Source organism: Zonotrichia leucophrys, chromosome 9, assembly GCF_028769735.1.
Source record: "Zonotrichia leucophrys gambelii isolate GWCS_2022_RI chromosome 9, RI_Zleu_2.0, whole genome shotgun sequence".
NCBI lineage: Eukaryota > Metazoa > Chordata > Aves > Passeriformes > Passerellidae > Zonotrichia > Zonotrichia leucophrys.
In genome coordinates, this window is record NC_088179.1 from 22,786,182 (window position 1) to 22,806,342 (window position 20,161).

The following is a 20,161-nucleotide window of genomic DNA, read 5'->3' on the forward strand; positions in this document are numbered from 1 at the left end:
CCTGCTGGGCTTCCCACAGCTTCTCCTGGCAGCTGGATGCCATCCCTGCGTGCCCAGCAGGGCTTTGGGGCAGAGATGCAGCTGGAGCTGCATCCAAACCCTCCCCACACTCAGACCCAGCACCCCCAAACTGCTCCTGACCTTACCAAGCCCAGCCAGCTGGGAAGCAGCAGCTCCCACTTGCAATAATTTCAGCAGAGCTGCCCTCCCCTTGCACTATTTATTGCTTTTGCCCTTGCCGTGGCTTGCTGGAGACAGAGACACTATTAAAGCTCAGAATATTTCTTTCTGGACAGTCAGGGCGAGCTTTGGGGGGAAACTCCCTATTTTCTCTCCAGCACTGCCCCTTCTGCTGGTTAGGGCAAGGCAGGACAGGGGATGGTTCCCACTGCAGGCTGCCTGGAGCTCTCCGAGCCTGCTGAGCAGTGACTGCAGCAGGGGAACGCTCTCCTCTGGTGGAACAGAACCTTGTGAGGATATTTCTGCACGGTACAACAATTGCCCAAGCATCACCTCTAAGTTGGGTCTCCTCCCTTATTCTCACAATAAGAAGGGAAAGGTGCATTTCAGTGATGACCGCTGAGGCTGGCAAGAGGCAGCCAAAGGGCACCTGCCAGCTCCCACCCTGCTGACAGCATCCCCACAGCTCCAGGATGGGCTCTGGCAAGGAGATAGCTGGCTTGCCAATAATAATAATTATCATTAATAAGCGAGTGACGTCCTAATCTTGGTTACATCAGCCGTGCCCTTCCCCGGAGCCGCTGCCAGTCACACTCACACCGAGCACAGACAAGGGCCGGGAGCTGCTGGGGCTGGAAGGGGATACACGGGATGGCCCGCGGTGACTTCTGCCTCCCGGCTGAGGGGACAAGGGACACGGCCTGGACAAACCCCGGCAGAGCCGCTTCTCTGTGGCATTTGAGTCTCCTCAGCCCTCCGGGAAACTGCGGGGACATAAAGGATGGGAAGGGAAGGGAGATGCGGGGCCGTCCCCTCCTTCCTCCTCCTCCTCCCCCGGGCATCCCGCGGGGCTGTCCCGTGTCACAGCCGGGCACAGGGGTGTCCGTGTGTCCTGCGGGATGTCCGTCCGTCCCCGCAGCGCTCCCCGCTCCGCATTCAGAGCCATCCCTGCCCTGTGCCAGCCCCTCCGCACAGCCCGACGGCAGCAGCCCTGGCGAGGAAAACGAGCGAAATTCGGGGACCTTTGGCAAAGTTGCGAGGTCAGGGCTCCCCCGCGCCCCCCGACCCTGCATCCATGGGGAAAGAGGGGCTGCCCCCCAAACCCAGCGGGGTTTGCTCCCTCCTTAGGTGCCTTTCCTGAGTCGCTGCCGAGCCCGCCAAGGTGCGAGCTTGTTGCAAGAACAAACTGTTGTGATTCCCCCTCCGGCCCTTTTTCCCCGCCTCCCCCCGGTTCCGAACGGGGGGTGTCGGTGCACGGAGCCCGCCGTACCCCATGTCGCTCCCGCGTCAGAAAATGAATGATGCAGCAATTTAATTAGGAGCGAGCGGTGCGTCCATATTGCACCGGCGGAGGAGAGCTCGGCAGCCGGGGGAAGATGCTGCTGCGCGTCCGCGGGCGCGGAGGCTGCGCCCCTGCCCGCGCAGAGCGGCCCCGGGGCGGCGGGAGCCCGCGGAGCCCCCGGCACCTCCCGCCCGCTCCCGCGGCTCTGCCCCCGAACTTTTCGCTGCCGAGCCGCGGTTCCAGTTAAGTCTCTCCCGGCCGAGGCACCGCGGGGTGCGGGAGGGGGGTGCGGGATGCCCGGGAGTTACGCGGGGCGGTGCGCGGGTGCGGACGGCGGGGATGCGCGGAGCAGCGCGGGGCTCGCCGCCTGCCCTGCCCGCAGCAATTCCCTCCCGGCTGGCCGAGCCCCGGGGGCAGGCAGAGCCCGCAGCCCCCCGCGCATCTCCCGCACCAACTTTGGCCCCCCTGCGCGGATCCGCCGCGCCCCGCGCAGCCCCGTTACCTGCGGCGGCTCCCGGGGCGGGCGGGCACCGCGGGCGCGGCCCCTCCGCTTCCGCGCACACGGCGGGAGGGTGCGGGAGGTGCGCGGTGTCTCCCGAGGCGTTGGGCGCTGCGGGATCCCGGCGAGGCTCGGGCGGGAGCGGCCCCGGGACGGGCGGGCAGCGCCGGGCGGAGCAGGCGGAGATGCGGGGGCAGCGGGGCGGCCGGAGCGGGACCCCCGCCGCAGCCCTCGGCTGGCACTCGCAGTCAGAGCAGCTTTGATTTCCTCCAGACTTGGGCTTTTTGTTCTCGTTTTTTCCCCTCTTTTTTTTCCCTTTTTTTCTTTTTTTTTTTTTTTTTTTGGAAAGGGGGGTGGGTGCAAATTCTGCCCCATCCCGACGGCTTTTTTTCCCCTCTCTGATTCTTCTCAGGTTTTTTCCTCCCCCATCTGCCCGTTTCCCACTTCCCTTCCTCTCCGCCAACCAGCCCCCTCCTTCTCTCTTAAAAAAAAAAAAAATAAAAAAGGATTAAAAAAAAAAAAGGATAGAGGGAAAAAAAAAAAAAGGCAAGGGAAAAAAAACTGTGTAGTCAGGGCTTCCCAAATGCGCGCCCCCGACCTGGAGCCGAGCGCGCCCCCTCCGTTTGTTCCCCTTCTTGAAGCTGATTTTCATGACGTGGAGGAGCCTGATCCAGGGCAGGAGCGGCAGCGCACACACACGCACACACACACACACACGCACACACACTCACACACACACACACACGCACACGGCCCGCAGCGCCCCGCACCCGCGCACAGCCGCGCACCCGCGCTCGCCGCCGCGCCCCGCGCCCGCTCCGCGCTGCCGCTGCCGCTGCCCGGGGAAGGCGGCGGCGGCGCTGGAGCCTGCAGCAGCAGCAGCAGCAGCCCCTCTGCTCCCTCCTCCATTGAGTGTGCCAAACAGCAGCTCTGCATCCTAAAAAGGATCATTGAGGGGCTCATTGCATTCCCAGCACGTTTCAGGCTTGCTTCTTTTTTTTTTTTTTTTCCTCTCTCCTTTTTTTTTTTTTTTTCTTTTTTTTTTTTTCCTTTTGCCTCAGCTTCAGCAGGAGTAGAGAGAGAGGGAGAGAGAGCCACAGAGAGGGAGAGGCAGAGACAAACCAGCAATCTTTAAACTCGAGCTTTCTTTTTTTCCCTCTTCCTTTCTTTTGCCTTTTCTTTTTTTTTTTTTTTTTTTTTTTTTTTTTTGGTAACGATGTGCTAAAATCTCTCCTGCAAACCGGTAAGTACAACCTTTCTGGATCCTTTTGTTTCCGCCTAGGGTCAAAGACACCCCCCTCCTCCAAAAAGAAGATATAATAATCCTCTTTATTTATTTTTTTATTTTTATTACAGCCCTTGCAGAAGAGAAAGAACTTAAGTGGCTAATATTTTGCAAAGGAGACGGAGAGATTGATACTGCAATATAGCTCTCGTCTCTCTCCCTTCTCCCCAATTAGATGCTGGTTTTAATTGCAGAGGGTATTTCTCTTTTCGTGCTTTCAACCATCTCCTCTTTCCCACAGGGGAGGGTTTCATTTGCAAGTTGATCCTAAGGATTTCTGTTCCTCTGGCATTTCTCTCCCCTAAATGCATCTTTCTGCTCTTAAGTTTACGGATGGGGGGCAATTTTTTCTAGTTCTTACACGAGGAAGGCAAAAAGGACCTTTTTATTGGGAGATTGAGACTAAAAGCAATGATCGCTCCGAATCATTCTAATGGGCATTTCAGGGATTCAAGGAAGGCTGCATCACCACTGGTGTTATCCCCATCCTTAGCGTTTCCCTGTGCCCATACATTTAAAATATCTGGTGAAAGGAAGGGTGAAACCATATGTTGAAGGAGCTGCATCTCATTAGGGCAGTATTATTTTCATCTGATTGGAGAAGAATGGTGTCTTCATTCGGAATCGTGTATAGTAGGATAGAGAATTTATCGGCTGGTAAGTGTCAAGGTATTTTTTTTTTCTTCCACTTTCAGCTTTTTAACCGGGTCTCCTGCTTGGTCCTGGGGGCACAAAATGCCCTAATCCAAGGCAGGCTGAGCATTTCAATCCTAGGTGCCTCTTCAGCTGTCACTTCCCTTTAGATCTGCTGATCGCATGGGCATGTGCTTTAGAAAGATTAATCATCTCTAAATGCTTTAATCAGCTAAAATGACTAATATGTGGTGTGTATTTATCTGATAATATACCGGTTGCATTAATTCACCGGGGCGCGTTTGCGAGGGGGAGATTTCCTTCCCCATCAGGGTCGTTAACCATTTACTCCGGTGGAGATGCTGTGGGGGTTTCTGAGGGGAGCTGTTCTGCCAGGGACAGCTCGCACATCCCCTGGAACTCGCGTGTGGAACGCATCGAGCCGGGAGGCAGGGAGGGAAGGAGATCTCAGGGTGGAGGTCCAATAACTTTGGGAGTTTGCATGGATGAAGGATGTGGTGCGACACTGGAGAGATGTGCCCACCCTTGGTGTGTCTCCCCCCCTGGGCTGTGATGTGTGATGGCTCCCGGGCTGAAATTCCACCCGGGGATGAGATGCGGGCAGTTCCCAAGCCTGGCAAACATGGAGAGACGCAACACGTTCGGTGTGCTCGTGGTGCCGTGCGGGGCTGCATGTGCTGTCCTCTTTATAGGTGGCATTTACCACGGGGAGGGGAGCCAGGCAGGCTGCTATCGCGTGATGGAGCCCTCTAACATCTCCCAAGTATAAATCAGGGCAAGGCTCGCCCAGCCGACACCCCTGGAGTTGGTTGGGAACGTCTGCCCAACAATTGCTGAACTTTCCAGGAGCCCGACATGAGTCCAGCAGGTAGGGGCTTAGGGAAAGGAGAAGGGCAGGGCAGAAATACTGAAATCTGTGTTTCTCTTCCCGTTGCAGTTTTGTAAACACCAACAAATGATGAAACCTTCCACGGCAGAGAGGCTTCATAAAGGAAGGATGTTGTGGATAATTCTTCTAAGCACAATTGCTCTAGCATGGACTACACCTATTCCCTTGATAGAGGACTCGGAGGAACTGGATGAGCCCTGCTTTGATCCATGTTACTGTGAAGTGAAGGAGAGCCTTTTCCATATACATTGTGACAACAAGGGATTTATAAATATTAGTCAGATAACAGAGTCGTGGTCGAGACCTTTTAAACTTTATCTGCAGAGGAATTCCATGAGGAAATTGTACACCAACAGTTTTCTTCACTTGAACAATGCTGTATCTATTAACCTTGGGAACAATGCACTGCAGGACATTCAGACGGGGGCTTTTAACGGGCTCCGAGTTCTGAAGAGGTTGTATTTGCACGAAAACAAATTGGACATTTTCAGGAACGACACTTTCCTGGGTTTGGAAAGTCTGGAATATCTGCAGGCAGATTACAATGTCATTAAACGGATTGAAAGTGGGGCATTTCGAAACCTAAGTAAATTGAGGGTCCTTATCCTAAATGACAATCTTATCCCCATGCTTCCCACCAATTTATTTAAGTCTGTGTCCTTAACCCACTTGGACTTGCGGGGGAACCGCCTCAAAGTCCTTTCGTACCGCGGGATGTTGGACCACATTGGCAGGAGCCTGATGGAGATCCAGCTGGAGGAGAACCCGTGGAACTGTACGTGCGAGATCGTGCAGCTCAAGAGCTGGCTGGAGCGCATCCCCTACACCGCTCTGGTGGGGGACATCACCTGCGAGACGCCCTTCCACTTCCACGGGAAGGACCTGCGGGAGATCAAGAGGAGCAAGCTCTGCCCCATGCTGTCCGACTCCGAGGTGGAAGCCAGCCTGGGCATCCCTCAGCTGTCCTCCAGCAAGGAGAACGCGTGGCCTACCAAGCCTTCCTCCATGCTGTCCTCCTTCCATTTCACCGCTTCCTCTGTTGAGTACAAAACGTCCAACAAGCAGCCCAAGCCCACCAAGCAGCCCCGGGCGCCCCGGCCTCCCCCGACCCCTCGTGGCCTGTACCCCGGGCCCAACCAACCTCCCGTGGCTGCCTACCAGACCCGGCCCCCCATCCCCATCATCTGCCCCACCGGCTGCTCTTGCAGTTTGCACATCAACGACCTGGGCCTGACGGTCAACTGCAAGGAGCGGGGATTCCACAACATCTCCGAGCTCCTGCCCAGGCCCTTGAACGCCAAGAAGCTGTACCTGAGCGGGAATTTGATCCAGAAAATCTACCGCTCCGATTTCTGGAATTTTTCCTCCTTGGATCTCTTACACCTGGGGAACAACCGGATCTCCTACGTGCAGGACGGGGCGTTCATCAACCTGCCGAACCTCAAGAGCCTGTACCTGAACGGGAACGACATCGAGCGGCTCACCCCGGGCATGTTCCGGGGCCTGCAGAGTTTGCATTACCTGTACTTCGAGTACAACCTGATCAGGGAAATCCAGCCGGCGGCCTTCAGCCTCATGCCCAACCTGAAGCTCCTCTTCCTCAACGACAACCTGCTCCGCACGCTGCCCACCGACGCCTTCGCCGGCACCTCCCTGGCGCGCCTCAACCTGCGCAACAACCACTTCTTGGCGCTGCCGGTGGCCGGGGTGCTGGAGCACCTGCACGCCATCGTGCAGATCGACCTGAAGCTCAACCCCTGGGACTGCACCTGCGACCTGGTGCCGCTCAAGCAGTGGCTGGAGGCGCTCAGCTCCGTCAGCGTGGTGGGCGAGGTGCTGTGCGCCAGCCCCGAGCCGCTGGCCCGCCGCGACCTGCGCTCGCTGGAGCTGGCCGCGCTGTGCCCCGCCGCGCTGCGCCCCGCCGCCGCCGCCGCCGCCTCGCCGCCCGCCGCCGCCCCGCCGCCGCCCGCCGCCACCGGCGCGGCCGCCTACGAGCTGCCCCCGGCCGCCGCGGCCGCGGCCGTGCCGCTCTCCGTGCTCATCCTCAGCCTCCTCGTCCTCTTCTTCTCCGCCGTGCTGGTGGCCGCCGGGCTCTTCGCCTTCGTGCTGCGCCGCCGCCGGCGGAAGCTGCCGTTCCGCGGCCCGCGGGCGGAGGCGGCGGACCTGGGCGCGGTGCCGCTGCGCTGCCCGCGCCTCTTCCCCGAGGGCGGCGGCGGCGGCGGCGGGGGCGGCGGCGGCGGGGGGGGCCCCGGGGAGCGCTCCCCGGAGAAGGCGCCCCCGGCGGGCCACGTCTACGACTACATCCCGCACCCGGTGACCCAGATGTGCAACAACCCCATCTACAAGCCGCGCGAGGAGGAAGAGGCGGCGGGCGGCGGCGGCGGCGAGGCGGCCGAGCTGCTGCGGGGCGGCGGCGAGCGCGGCTTCGCCCACCCCGCCGCCCCCGCCGCCGCGCCCGAGCCGGGCAGCAGCTACCGCACCTTGCTGGAGAAGGAGCAGGAGTGGAGCCTGGCCGTGTCCAGCTCGCAGCTCAACACCATCGTGGCCGTGCACCCCCAGCACCCCGCGGGCGGAGGGCTGGCGGCGGGCGCGCTCGGGGCGGCGGCGGCGGCGGCGGCGGGAGCCCCGCGGGACCGCGACCGCCCGCCGCCCTGCGCCGTGGGCTTCGTGGACTGCCTCTACGGCACCGTGCCCAAGCTGAAGGAACTGCACGTCCACCCCCCCGGCATGCAATACCCGGACCTGCAGCAGGACGCCCGGCTGAAGGAGACCCTGCTCTTCGCGGCCGGCAAGGGCTTCCCGGACCACCAAACCCCCACAAGCGAATACCTCGAGTTAAGGGCCAAACTCCAAACCAAGCCGGATTACCTCGAAGTCCTGGAGAAGACCACGTACCGGTTCTGACCGCCGCCCCGCCGCCCGCCCGGCCCCGCCGCCCGCGAGCAGAGGATCCAGCTGTGCGCTCTGCCCCGCCAGATGTGCGCGCTGCGGGGCAGGGCCCTTCTCAGATCAGTAATCGACGAAGTGCCTTCGCAGACTTTTGCCAGCAGATGTTAATCAATCATTATTTTTTTATACTGAAACTGAGACTTTGACTGTGCCATGTCTAAAGGTATATTATTATTATTATTATATTATTATTATTATCGGGGATCTTTGTATTGATCCTGATTGAGTAAATTCTATGTGTGTCTCTTTCTCTCTTTTTTTCTTTTCCCTTTTCTTTTATTTTCTTTATTCTTGTTGTTTGTTTTGTTCGTTGACTCTTTTTTTTTTCTTTTTTTTTTCCTTTTTCCGTTGTCAGTAAACTTCCTTGATATTTTCCCTTGGAGGGGAGGGGGAGGGAAGATGGCATTTTCTGGCCTGATTTCTTCTTGCCCATCATGGCACAGATTCTGTACATTTATTTAAAAGAGCGAGAAAAAAAAATAATAATGCAAAGAAGCAAACGAGCGCAGTTTGCTGCATGCCTGGAAACTGCAAGAGGGAAGGGAGGGGAGGGTCTTGCTCGAATGTCTCACTCTTGTCTCTCTCCCTCCCTCGCACGCACACTCCTCACCCTCACCCTCGCCAGCCCAGCCCCTCCAGGGGGGCTCGGGGGGAACCCCGGGGGCAGTCCCGGGGGCTGGGGGAAGCCGCCCGGAGCCGAGCAGCCCAAAGGATGTCACCACGTGGCGCACACACCTAGGGGATGCTCAGCGACACTTCATCATGACGCCATGGTTTTTGTTTTTTTTGTTTTTTTTTTTTTTTTTTTTGGAGGACATCCGCACTTTCCTAATAAAAGCGACATGCAAATATACAGAGAAAAAAAAAAAAAGGAGAAAAAAAAACCCCTAAAAGCTAATGGGCACCTCTCACTAACAGCTTTGTAGGAAGCACTTTTAATGTTTTCTCTCATGCACCCATACACGCACACACGCACACACACACAAAGGTACAACAATGTGCATATATTTATTCTGTAATTTCAAGTGAATATAAATTGTAAAGGTAATGTTAAATCATTGTACAGTGATGCGTCTGGTATAGCTTTCCTAATAAAACGTTTTGAAAAAAATTGCAGATATATATATATATATATACACCCCAAAATATATATATATATATAGGAATACAAAGCTTGAACCTGAAACTTCAGCTTCCTCCACAGAGATTTCCTTCCCCACATTAACCTTGAACGCTATTTTATTAATAACAGTTCGATGCACTGTGATGTTAACAGAGAAAAAAAAAACCCTGTACAGCGTCTCTTGCCAAGATACCACCCGAGACTGTCACAAATCCGATTTGCGATCTGTATCCCTGCCGCACTGTCCTGACAGTTAAAAATATTGGGGAAATTGGGAGCGCATCCCGCCGGAGCGCTGCTTCCCGGCCTGCTGGAGGCACCGGGAGGCATCGCGGGGATGCTGCCGGTGCTGGCAGCGGGGTGAGCACTCAGAGAGCTCCCACCCCTCCGGATTAAACCGCAGTTCCACTTTGGAATGGGGGGATGCGATCTGGGAAAGCAAAGCATCCATCCCAGCGCTGCCCTTCTCCCGCTCCCGCTGCAACCGGAGGGAGACCAAAGAGCGTGGGATTTCCCTGCCCGGGCGGGTCCCGGTTGGTATCTTGTCCGCGTTGGTGTCTTGTCGCCGGCGGTGTCCCTGTGTCCGGCGGTGTCCCTGTGTCCGGCGGTGTCCCTCTGTCCGGTCGTGTCCCCCTGTCCGGCGCTGTCCCCGCGGTCCCGGGCCGGGCGCGGCCCCTCTTGGCCGCCAGGTGGCGCCCCAGCCCCAGCGCTGAGGGGCAGCGGCGGGGCCGGAGGGCCCGGGCTCGATTCCGGGATTGATCCCGGGATTGATCCCAGGGTTGATCCCGGTCTCGATCCTGGACTCGATCCTGGATTCCATCCCAACCTGGAGCAGCTCCCGAGGCCGCTCCCTGTCCCCGTCCGCCCCGCCGAATCAACCCGCGGGCGCCTTGTCCCGAGGCGGGAAGGGCCGCCATGGGCAGCCCCCACAGCCGGGCGCTGCCCTCAGGGCCTTCAAAGAACGGGGTCAGCCCAGAAATACCCAATGTGTCCAGAGAGTAGGGTTAATCCAGAAATACCCATTGTGTCCAGAGAGTGGGGTTAATCCAGAAATATCCAATTGTGTTCAGAGAATGGGGTTAATCCAGAAATACCCAATGTGTCCATCAGCACCATGTGTCTGGACAGCGGTCAGGGTGGTTTGTCCAGGTGAATCGAGGTTATTCCCCCAAAGGTGCTGCTGGGAGCGGGGTCTGTCACCTCCTGGCAGAGGATCACAGTGCCGAGGCCACCGTCCCCACCACCTGCTCTTTCCTTGGGGAGCAGCTCGGTTTCAACCCACACAACGTGTTTTAACAGAGATAAACCCATAAATACTCATTGTCCCCCCACAATGTCGCTATTTACAGCTCTGGGCAGGATGCTCATGGTGAGATTTACTCTTGGAGAGTCATTTCCCCAGCCTTGGTAGCAGCTGTGTGTGTCTGGAGATGGAGGGACAGCTCCAATCCTCTGTAAAGCTGGCATCACCCTCCACGCCATCAGTTAAAATATTACACATTGCAATTTCCTCTCTTGAGTTGAGATTGTGTTTCCTCACTGCTGCCTTCAGCTCTGACCCGTTGGGGTTTGCTCATTTGTTTGTTTTGCTGAGTTTTTAATAGATAGTGGAAGAGCATGCACGTGCTAAGAGTATTAAACATGCAAGTGCAAAGGCCAGATCCTTCTTATCATAATTGTAATAATTACATTGATAAGCCTACATGCAAGTGATGCGTGGAGCTGTATAAATCAGGTTAAAGTACAATCCCCAGTGAAAGTGGTGCTGTATACATTTGGCAATGTCCTCAAAGCCCCAAGTGTTCATACTTGTATCCAAATAGAGTAAAGCCAGTTGCAAATAATGTTTATATTTTCATTAAACTGCAGAAAGGCAAGAGAATTTCATCCTTACTATAGGCAGTAATCTCGCCTGTGGACGGTGAGCAGATCTATTTATTCAGTGGAAATAAATTTGTTCTATGAGAATGGAATTTTGTATTAAAAGAGATAATTTTTGGCTTACGTTGAGTTATTTTTCTTTCCTTGCGTAGGAAACTTCCGTTCCCTTGTGTACTGAGATGATTTGGGGATGATTTGCTCTGGAAGTGTTGACAGTGTCTAAGTGTGATGTCTAAAGGGTGTTTTGATGACTTTTATTTTGCTTTTTCATTATGTTGAGCTGAGGCTGAGTGGGTAGCAGCATTCCTTTCCCAGGGCAGGAAAAAACAGTGGATCCATCATCTCTGACCTGCAGTGGGTGACACTCTGCATGCTCCAACCCAGGTTCCTCCTAATTAATAGGGAGTATTAATGATAATTCTGTCTTTATCAGCAGTAGCATTGGTAGCATTAATTCTACTGGGAAGGAATCAAATAAAATCAAATGATCTGCAGTTGCATTAGAGCTGTTTGATGGGATGCTATGTGAAATAAATAATTTTTTAGCTGATTTCATGGTTGTACAAGTACCTGGTGTCAGCCTGAGCAGCTCGGCCTGTGGTAGTAAAACTTCAGCAAGTGTTTGGTTTATTCCCTCACTGACCATTGAAATTCTTCCTACAGGTGGAAAAGAACAGCAAGGCCAGGTAAGCCCCAGTCCCAGCCAACAGCTGCACACAGGGAAATGGAAAAGATGATCCTGGTGCTCAATTATTGGTGCTTTTTGTCTTTTCTGGATGTTGTCATTGATGTCACCATCGCATTGTAACTTAGGTTAAAAAATTTGTTTGGAAATGGCTTCATGGGTCTCTTGAGTGTATCAACAGTGATAGAAAGATGTCAAATGTTACGGTATGAGTGATAATGTGAATTTTGGAAAGCCTGTTGCCTACTGCCGTGCTTAGAGTGTTATTGGAGAGTGAGAATCTCATTTCTTAGGAGCTTCAGTGAACATGAGTTAAGCTGTGGCAGCTCCAGATTTTGTCAGAGACCTTTCCAGACAAAACCACCTTTGAGTGTGGCAGCACAGCTGGTTTTAAGTTAGAGATATGTGGGTTTGTCCAAGTTGTTCTCTGAGAGCCATGAAAGGGAGGAAAGGTCTCTCCAAAATGTGAGGCTGTTCTCCTGAAGCACTTGGGTGTGCCAGCAGCACTTGATGATCTCTGTGCTGCTTCCACTCGCTTCAAGTACCCACTTCACGTGAAGATGTCATGGCTGGGGTTGAGGTTTAACAGAGATGTTCACGTGAAGAGCAGCAAGTAGAATTTGGCCCTGAGTGTGGGAGTTCATTGCTCAGCACATTGCTTTACCACGGGCACAACTCCTGGCAGAGCTCCAGCCACCCCAGGGTGAACTTGTTCCAGGATTGCCCTTCTTCCAAAGGCAAGCTTGCTTTTACAACATGGATTTATGGACACTGGGAAATCAGGATCTGTGCGCTGCATATTCCTATGTTCTGAGTTTTTCCAAGGCTTGGTTTTCAATCTGTAGCTGAGGTTCTCAGTGAATTTATGTATCTGTGTATTTGTGTGTACACAGTCATGTATTTGTGTTGTACACAGTACAACACAGTTTTTCTCCATGGAACAAATGCAAAACGACCCAGGATGTAGCTCACAACACATCTCTTTGTACAAAAATTCCTATTTTTTAATTCTGGTGTGAGTGGAAATACTTTTTTTTTTTCCCAGTTCTTGAAATATTTCTGGTTTGATTGGGCAGCGGAAGAATTGGAATGTGCTTGGAACAAACCCTTGAGTGGGAATGGAGGGGAGGCCCAGTTCTGCTCCCTTGAAGCCAATGTTGAGACACCACATTATGATCAGTTTTAGTCAACAGACTTGAATGAAGAGCAAATTCTGATCTCAGAAAATTACAACATCTATTAAGTGGATTCAAGTATTTTGAGACAAGTACTCCATGGGACTGTTTCAGAATAAAATGAGTAGTGGTACAGGGAAAATGGGTTTGCCATCAATTCTGTGATTCTCTGATTGACCCCACTCACAAATTAACCAAAAAATCTTTGAGGCTTTTGATTTTAAGGACAAATTTTTTTAGCTCTAATGGCATTGGTGACCAAGTAGCCAAGCAGATTACTAATGTAACAATTGCAAATTATTTGGAAATACTTTATTAGTATTATATTTTTCTTTGAGAGCAAGAATATGGAGGCCCCTCCATCCCAGGGCATTCTGTGTTTCTGTGATTGACAGGCTCGGACAACTGTGTTTCCTACAACATCTTTAAAATATCTTTCCCTTGATCCTTAGGGTTTCCCAGCTGTAAAATTCTGTCATTATCTCATGTTTGTTCAGGTTGTTGGGGCAGTTTGGCAGATTTCTATAGACCATAGACTGTGCTCAGAGAGCAAAGCACAGAGTTCCCCAGGAGGCTGCTGGGGTGACACCTGTAGGTTATTTTTGATCCCTGTGGAAGCATTTGGAAACACTTCCCTGTGGTGGCATTGCCTGTGCTAAATTGGTCAGTATTGTGCTGTTATCAGGATGGTGTCAGATGGATAATTTTGGTGAGAAAATGAGAGGAAAAGGCCCATAGAGCAGAGCTGTAGGAAGGCTCTGTCCCACATTTGTGCTGGGTGGTCTCTGGAGGGTGGGTGGTGCATAAATCCTGATATTTTTGAAGGTTAAGGATGTTGATCTGGAGTGTGGGGTTATTTTTAGCAATTATTTAGAGGTGTGGACATGCAAGACTCAGCTGTTGGGTGCCTCAAAAAGAACAGATACTAACAGAGGGCAGAGCAAATATAAAATATTCACAACCAAGTCCTGTGTCCTATCCTGACTCTTTAATGTCCATTTACTTTCCTTAATTTCTTTATTTTTCCACTAGAATTTTCTAAATCTCTCAAGAATATCCTGTATATTCTGTGAATCCTGAAGAGATATTTCAGGTTAGCCAAGGAGCGACTCTCTCTGTACTTGGGAATTCCAACCCTGCCTGTGGAGGAATATCCTGCCCATGGCATGTGGCACAGCAATTTGGCTTGTCCTTGGAGCACAGTGCCAGGGAGGGAGGTTCTCTGCACTGATCAGGTTCTGCAGTAGGGCGTGAATGATTCCAAGCAGGAATTCCTGAATTGTGATAAATCCCTTTTGGAATGGCAAAGACTTCATTTGTGCTGCTGCCTCTGGTGGCTGTGCCATCCTTGCTGGTGGTGGTGGCACCCAGCACCATTCCTGAGGAGGGAATCCTGTGACAGTTACTCTAAAAACCAACCAAATAACCAAAAAAAAAAAAAAAGCTGAAGAAAGGTTTGGGACTTTTTATCCTGCAGGGACCTTATCTGAAGTTAATGACATTCCCCAGATGTTACAGTGGCATTAATATACTGCTTATGGGGGTTATATGCATTTTTTTTCTTGCTTTTTTTGCTTTTCCACAGTAGGTGGATTACACCCTAAAGAATTACAGGAATGTATTTTTTGGTCATTTTTTCAGGCTGTACTTGTTTAAGGCTAAGTCAGTCCCAACAGTAACTGTCCTAAACTGAGTTTTATAGAAAGATACATGAACCTTTGAGTTTGTACTTGGTCTCTAAATATATAAAATGTCCATTATCTGAATAACCCTTGAACCAGAGTCCATCCTTGAACTTTGGAGGCTTTTGCTTTGCAAATGAAAGTTAATTAATGTTGGGTTAATTAATGTTTGGGTTTCTGCGAGTTTTTTTGTTCTGTGATTGTTCAGTTTGATTTTATCACTGGTACAACCAGAGAGAGGGAAACGTTGCAGTGTGAAAATTCTCATGATAGGACTTTAATTCTTGTGCTTCTTTTCTTTGGAGAGTGAGGGAGGTGTGCTCCAAAGGGAGTAGGAATTGCCACTCAGAGCTGAAATGTCTCTGCTGTGTCCTGGGAGTGCCCAGCACTGTCTGACTCAAAGGGAGGTGCCAGAAATCCCCATTAGTGAGATTTCAGGGTTGGATGGGCCCAGCCAAGCTGCTCCACCTGAGAGATCCAGTCCTTGGGGTCCTGCACCACTGGAGCCACCATCCCCATGTGCCTGGGAGCACTGGGAAAATTCATCTTGTGCTGCTTTGGTGAAAAATGAGCTTTACAAAAATTAGGCATTGGTAATGGATGCTGCTCAGTTAAGCTTGTCTGTCTTTTTTAGGGAACACATCCAGGTTTCTCTGGTGCTGTTAAACTGCCATGCAAGGGCAGGACTGATCAGTTGTCCCCAAAGCATTCCTGGAATAAATCTCTACCTAAATGCATTCTTTATAATCAGAGAGACATTTCCTGTGGCATCACTTCTGTTATGTTTTCTTGCAGTGACCCAAAAACCTGGCTGCTTTGGAAAGTGGATAGTATTGGCAAGCAAAGAAATATGGCAAGTAAAAAGTCTTTTTTAGATCCAGTTGATGTCAGTGTTTTCTTCAAAAAAAAAGGGCAAGCCCCAGCCCTGAGGGGTCCTGAGGAAGAGTCAAGGCACTGATTAAGGCAGAGAGTAATTGTTCAGTCCGTGCTTAATTGTCCCCTTCAGTTTTAAACCAGTGAAGAATTGTGGATGGATGTAATTTATGTAGATAAATATACACATATGTATATATATATATATATATATATGTATTCCTGCTAGTAGTGGGGGCTCTGACACTGCAGCCAGGAAGGCTGATGGAAGGAATGGCAATGGCTAAGCTGTGACAAGTGGGAATTTTGCCAAGGCTGACAGTGAGAACGGCACCTGAAAGTCAAGTGCCTCTCGCTGGCTTCCAGACAGCCAATAACTACATGAAATTCTTGTTGCAAACCCTTGTTTTAGAGCAGGTAACAAATAGCTCCCAGACCTTATTTTTCCTGCCTTTATCCCCGGCTCTCACCAGCCTGCAGGTCGCTGGCATTCCCAGAATTGCTTTTTTTTACCTGTCTGCATGCACAGATCCTCCTTGGGCTGAGGACACACACCCTGAGCCCTCTGTTTGTGCCTGGAGTGGAGACCAAGTGAAAACACAGTTCTCTCTGTTGGGTTTTTCTGTAGAGTGGTGTTTTGCACCTCGAGACTTCCCTCTGCCCCGCCTGGAGTGCCCTCAGCTTGCTGGCAGCCTGGCCAGGTTGGCCGTGGTGGTGTCACAGGCCTTTGCCAACCAGAGCCAACCAGATCTGTGCAAGCCTTCAGAGCACAAAGCCCTGATAAGAAGGATCCCTAACAGGTATGCATCAGGGAGAAGGAGGAGATGCTCCTAAAATTAGTTGCTGTCAGCTCCAAGCAGGAGCGAGTGCCTCGTGTGTCACGGAAACGCTGAGTATGTGCTGTATATACTGTGTGTAAATCTGAGTATGTACCTATAATTACACTAGTGAAGTGTAAAATTCAATCTTTGCAAACTTCTGGGAGATTCAGGAATGTGGCTTGCTTTGGACTGTAATTAAAAATATGGGCATTTTGGTTAAAAATAGCTCCTTTCCGACCTACATTCCCGATGTAGGTCAGTGGAGGCATTTTTCAGACATATTAACATTTTGGACACTTAATCTTAGCAGCATATTGCATCTCCTAGAATAGGTTAGGAGAGGCAAGGCAGGAGGAATTGCTGCATCTCGAGTCACCCAGAGAGGTTGCCAAGTTTCTCAGGCACCAGAGAGGCAGAATAATGAGGATTATATTTAATTCGGGCTGGAGAGACAACCGTGGGGTGTTGAGCAGAGGCAGCTCAGATCAACTTGGCTCTGTGGGGGAGGGAGAATTTATAACTCTAGCTGGCTCCAAAGCAAGCTGTGTGTGCATTTGCGTGTGTATATATATTTATATATATGTATATACAAATCTGGATGTGTATATAACACCCTGTGTATATATGTATGTATGTATGTATATGCCTCCAGTGTACAAAATGTGTATCTATAGAAATGTATACATTTATATGAATTTCTATTTCTCTATATAAATAGTCATGCAACTAGGGGAAATCACATTTCCACGGCGTGTCCTTTTCTGTAACACCCCCCCAAAAAAGAAGCTGCTTCCATTAATGTCACATTGGCACAAATTTCTTAAATTTTCTTTTCTGTTTTGAAAGGAGCGGTGCTTAGTGGCTGAGCACAAGCCTGGAAGGTTTTTACTCTTCCAGAGGACTTGCAGTAAATCATGAACTGCTCCAGAGCTGTTCCACATTTGTGAAATAAAGCGGTGGCCAAAATGACTCAGGGCTGGTTTTACAGGCAAAGGAAAGGAAGGAGTTGTTGAGTGTGCATTGGAAACCTCTGCTATGCTCTCAGAGTTCTGATGGTGAAATATCTGCACTGCTAATTACTCTGGTTGCTGTTAATTTCCCAGCAATTGGCTTGAACAGGGGGAAAAAAAATTTTCCTGCTCTGGAGTAAGTTATCTGAAGTCTGATTATGTTGCCTCAGTGATGTATGGATTTCCATTGAGGGTCAGGATGTTGGGCTGTAAATCAAGAATCTGAGCTCAGTGAACATCTAGTTTGGGATGTGTCTTTTCTGTTCTAATTGATTTTAAATAATTTCAATTCATCATCAGAACAAGCTATACCTTAATTCATGATAAACTCAAAGAATTTCTCATTCATATCAGGGTGAATTTTGCACTTGACTTCGGTGGGGTTGAACGAGGTCGGAGCGTTTCATTCAGCACTGGCATAAAAACAATCTTGTACTTGTGCAACTATTAATTCAAATTGTAATTTTGTAATAAAAGCAGCCTAAAAATGATTTGCTAGTTATGTATTCTATGGTTATAGCACATTTCTATGGATAAGATGTGCTGGTGTTGGTTTTGAGTTTGTGTTGCTGATCCTTACTCTGGGTTTGGCCCCGGAGCTAGAAGCAGCTCAGCCGTGGAATACCAGCCCATAACACACTGCATCTGAAAGGAAAAGCTGCAGAGCACTGATCCCTCAGCATTCCTTGAGCTGCGTGCCCAGAGCGCTGCCTGATTGCTGAATTGCCACATGCACTGTGCAAATATTCCAGGAAATGTAGGTCATGGGAGCGTGGATTTGTCACGGGGATTTTGGCTCCCTGTGGCAGAGCCCTTGTCCAGTCCTGCACAAAAACCTCCTTGTGCCTCCACCCTGACCTTCCCCAGGCTGTCCTGGTCCCTGGGGCAGGGTGGAAATGTCCTGCTGCCCTTCTGCCATCGTTTGGAAGCTGGGATGTGGTTAAGAAATAAAAAAGGGAGAATGGATCATTCCTTCCTAAGCCCTGCACTTCCTTCGGGGAGAAGACAGAGAGACAAACATGAAATCATCGTGGAAATCAAAACAAACACCCAGAGTACATGACATTGAGTGAAATGTTTCTCCTGAGCTTCTGGATTGTGCTTTGCCTTATTATTTCGTCTGGGGGAAATCAGCACTTTATGGGAAAGTGCTTCCCAATCTCTTTTGCATAAACATTGCAGTGAAACTTCTGTGATGTATAGCTGCCTGTTCAAGAAAACGGGTCATTTCCATACAAATGTCATATTTCTATGCAGAAAATATGCTGAATTCATACCCTATCTCCTAGTTAAAGCAATCCCTTTGCTGGTTTTGTGATTTCAGCATATTTGCCTGACTGGAGACAACCAGAAGATGAGAAGGAAAAAATTATTATTTTTTAATTAACTCATGCAGGCCTAATGTCAGACTAAGCACTTGTGTGCAGCATCTCTGGGGCACACACAGGAATACCATCCTCCAATGGCTAATTTTTTTTTTTTGAGCAGGGTGAACCACAAAGCTCAGAGAGCTGCTGCTTTGCTCAGAGTCTGGAGACTTGGGGAAAGAAGTTTTTCTGATGTCAGTGTTGAGGAAGATGCCTGGATGTCCTCAGGGGAGCAGCCGTTCACACAGGAACCCACAGGCTGAAGGCAGCAGGGGAGTGATGAGCTTTGCAAATCTCCTCCTCGCAGGATGAATTTCATCTAAAATGAACCCGAGCTCCTGGCACTGCTGCTCAAAAGGAACAACAAACCCACCCTGCCTCTGGAAAGCTGAATTTCCCATGCCACTTCATACTTGGGAAAGGAACAGTGGATTTTAGGATGGGAGTTACAAAGCGAGTGGATGCTAGAGATGGACAACCAAAGAAATGCTGAGACCCAAAGGCTGCAGTGCCTGGTGTAAATAAATCCTAAATACATCCTCAGATTCCCACTGAGTTCCCACTGTCCCTCCCAGCACAGCAGTGCTGCTGGCCTTGTGTCGGATCTCAGGATCTCAGTCCTGAGGTGCTGAGCCACCGAGAGCACCCTTGGGGGGCTCGGGAGTCCTGGAATGTTGCCAGAAGTGTCTGGTGGCTGGACTTTGATCCCACACAGGAGACGACAAGGATGAGGGCTTCACCGGGGTGAATGGTGAAGGGATGAGTTAATTAGAGGGTGAGACACAGGGTTTAGGATTTCTGTACAGGGGGGTTTAGAGGAGTAAGATGGAGGAATTGGGGTGTGTCCTGTCCTCCTTCTTCTTCCTCTTCTCCTCCATCTTCTGTGGTGATGGTGGCACTTTGGGATTGGTTATTACTGAAAGTGCACCGAGTTATAAGAATAAATGGTATTGGGGAAAAATGATAAATATTGTACACGTAACAATGGGTATAAAGATACGTGGCTGCCCCGGAGGGCAGCACAGTGTGCTCATGGCTGGCTGCTGAGCAGAGCTCTGTTCGGCTGAAAGAAAATCTTTTAGATAAACAATTAATAAACATAAAAACCGAAAGAAGAACTGAAGCCTCTTCTCGTCCTTCGATACGCGGGCTGCCCCAAGGCCACTCCGGGCCTTTCCAGGCCCCTCAAACAGCCGAGATAAACCGGACAGCCTTGCTGCTCAGGCGACACCAGATCTTTGGTACCTGCTGCTGGAGCTTTCCAAACAGCCATTGGAATTGCTTGAAATAATCCAGACGAATCCGCCCAACTTCTCAGCTCGTGTGAGCTTCAGCCACCAAAGTTCTTGGGCTGCTTCACTCTGCTGGAGGCATTTTCCTGCCTTTCACCCATGGGAATGGAAAGAAGTCACTGCTGTGGGATGGCCTTTGGTGGCAGAAGTGTCCCCAGGCCCCTGGCCAGGCTGTTAATTCACAAGGGGTTTTCAGGCTCCTGTTCAACCTTCTACACCCACCTAAAGGCTCCTCCTGTCCTTGTGAGCTAGGAATAAAAATCTCGAAGGAAATCTCCCCTTACCAAATCCTGCTTGAACCAAAAAAAGATATTTCACACTGTCAATAAGGATAAAGCTCTATACAACACATTGTATTAATAAATCAGCAGGTATTGACCACCAAGGTCTTGTCTGGAGCATAAGACACAGCTGCCAATTTTTCCTCTGACAAAATATTTTCCTCCTCCTCCCTCTGGAAATCTTTTTGGTGCAGACTCATCCAACTTTGATGAGATACAATTTGTTCTCAAAG

General features: G+C 50.7%; 1 protein-coding gene across 8 annotated transcripts; it reads left to right on the forward strand.

The window, feature by feature from the left end:
* Nucleotides 1–1,420: 1,420 nt before the first annotated feature.
* Nucleotides 1,421–18,920, forward strand: SLITRK3 (SLIT and NTRK like family member 3). 8 transcript variants are annotated; one of them, XM_064721332.1, is made up of 4 exons: nt 1,421–1,704; nt 4,838–7,901; nt 15,080–15,137; nt 15,786–17,479. In XM_064721332.1, exon 2 carries the CDS (start codon nt 4,856–4,858, stop codon nt 7,691–7,693), a length of 2,838 nt encoding a protein of 945 aa, XP_064577402.1. In that variant the 5' UTR covers nt 1,421–1,704; nt 4,838–4,855; the 3' UTR covers nt 7,694–7,901; nt 15,080–15,137; nt 15,786–17,479. The 8 variants fall into 8 exon arrangements, with proteins under 8 accessions (XP_064577402.1, XP_064577401.1, XP_064577403.1 ...); XM_064721331.1 differs by lacking the exon at nt 1,421–1,704 and adding an exon at nt 1,741–3,204; XM_064721333.1 differs by lacking the exon at nt 1,421–1,704 and adding an exon at nt 18,477–18,920 and having other exon boundaries at nt 3,222–7,901; nt 15,786–15,957.
* Nucleotides 18,921–20,161: the final 1,241 nt, after the last annotated feature.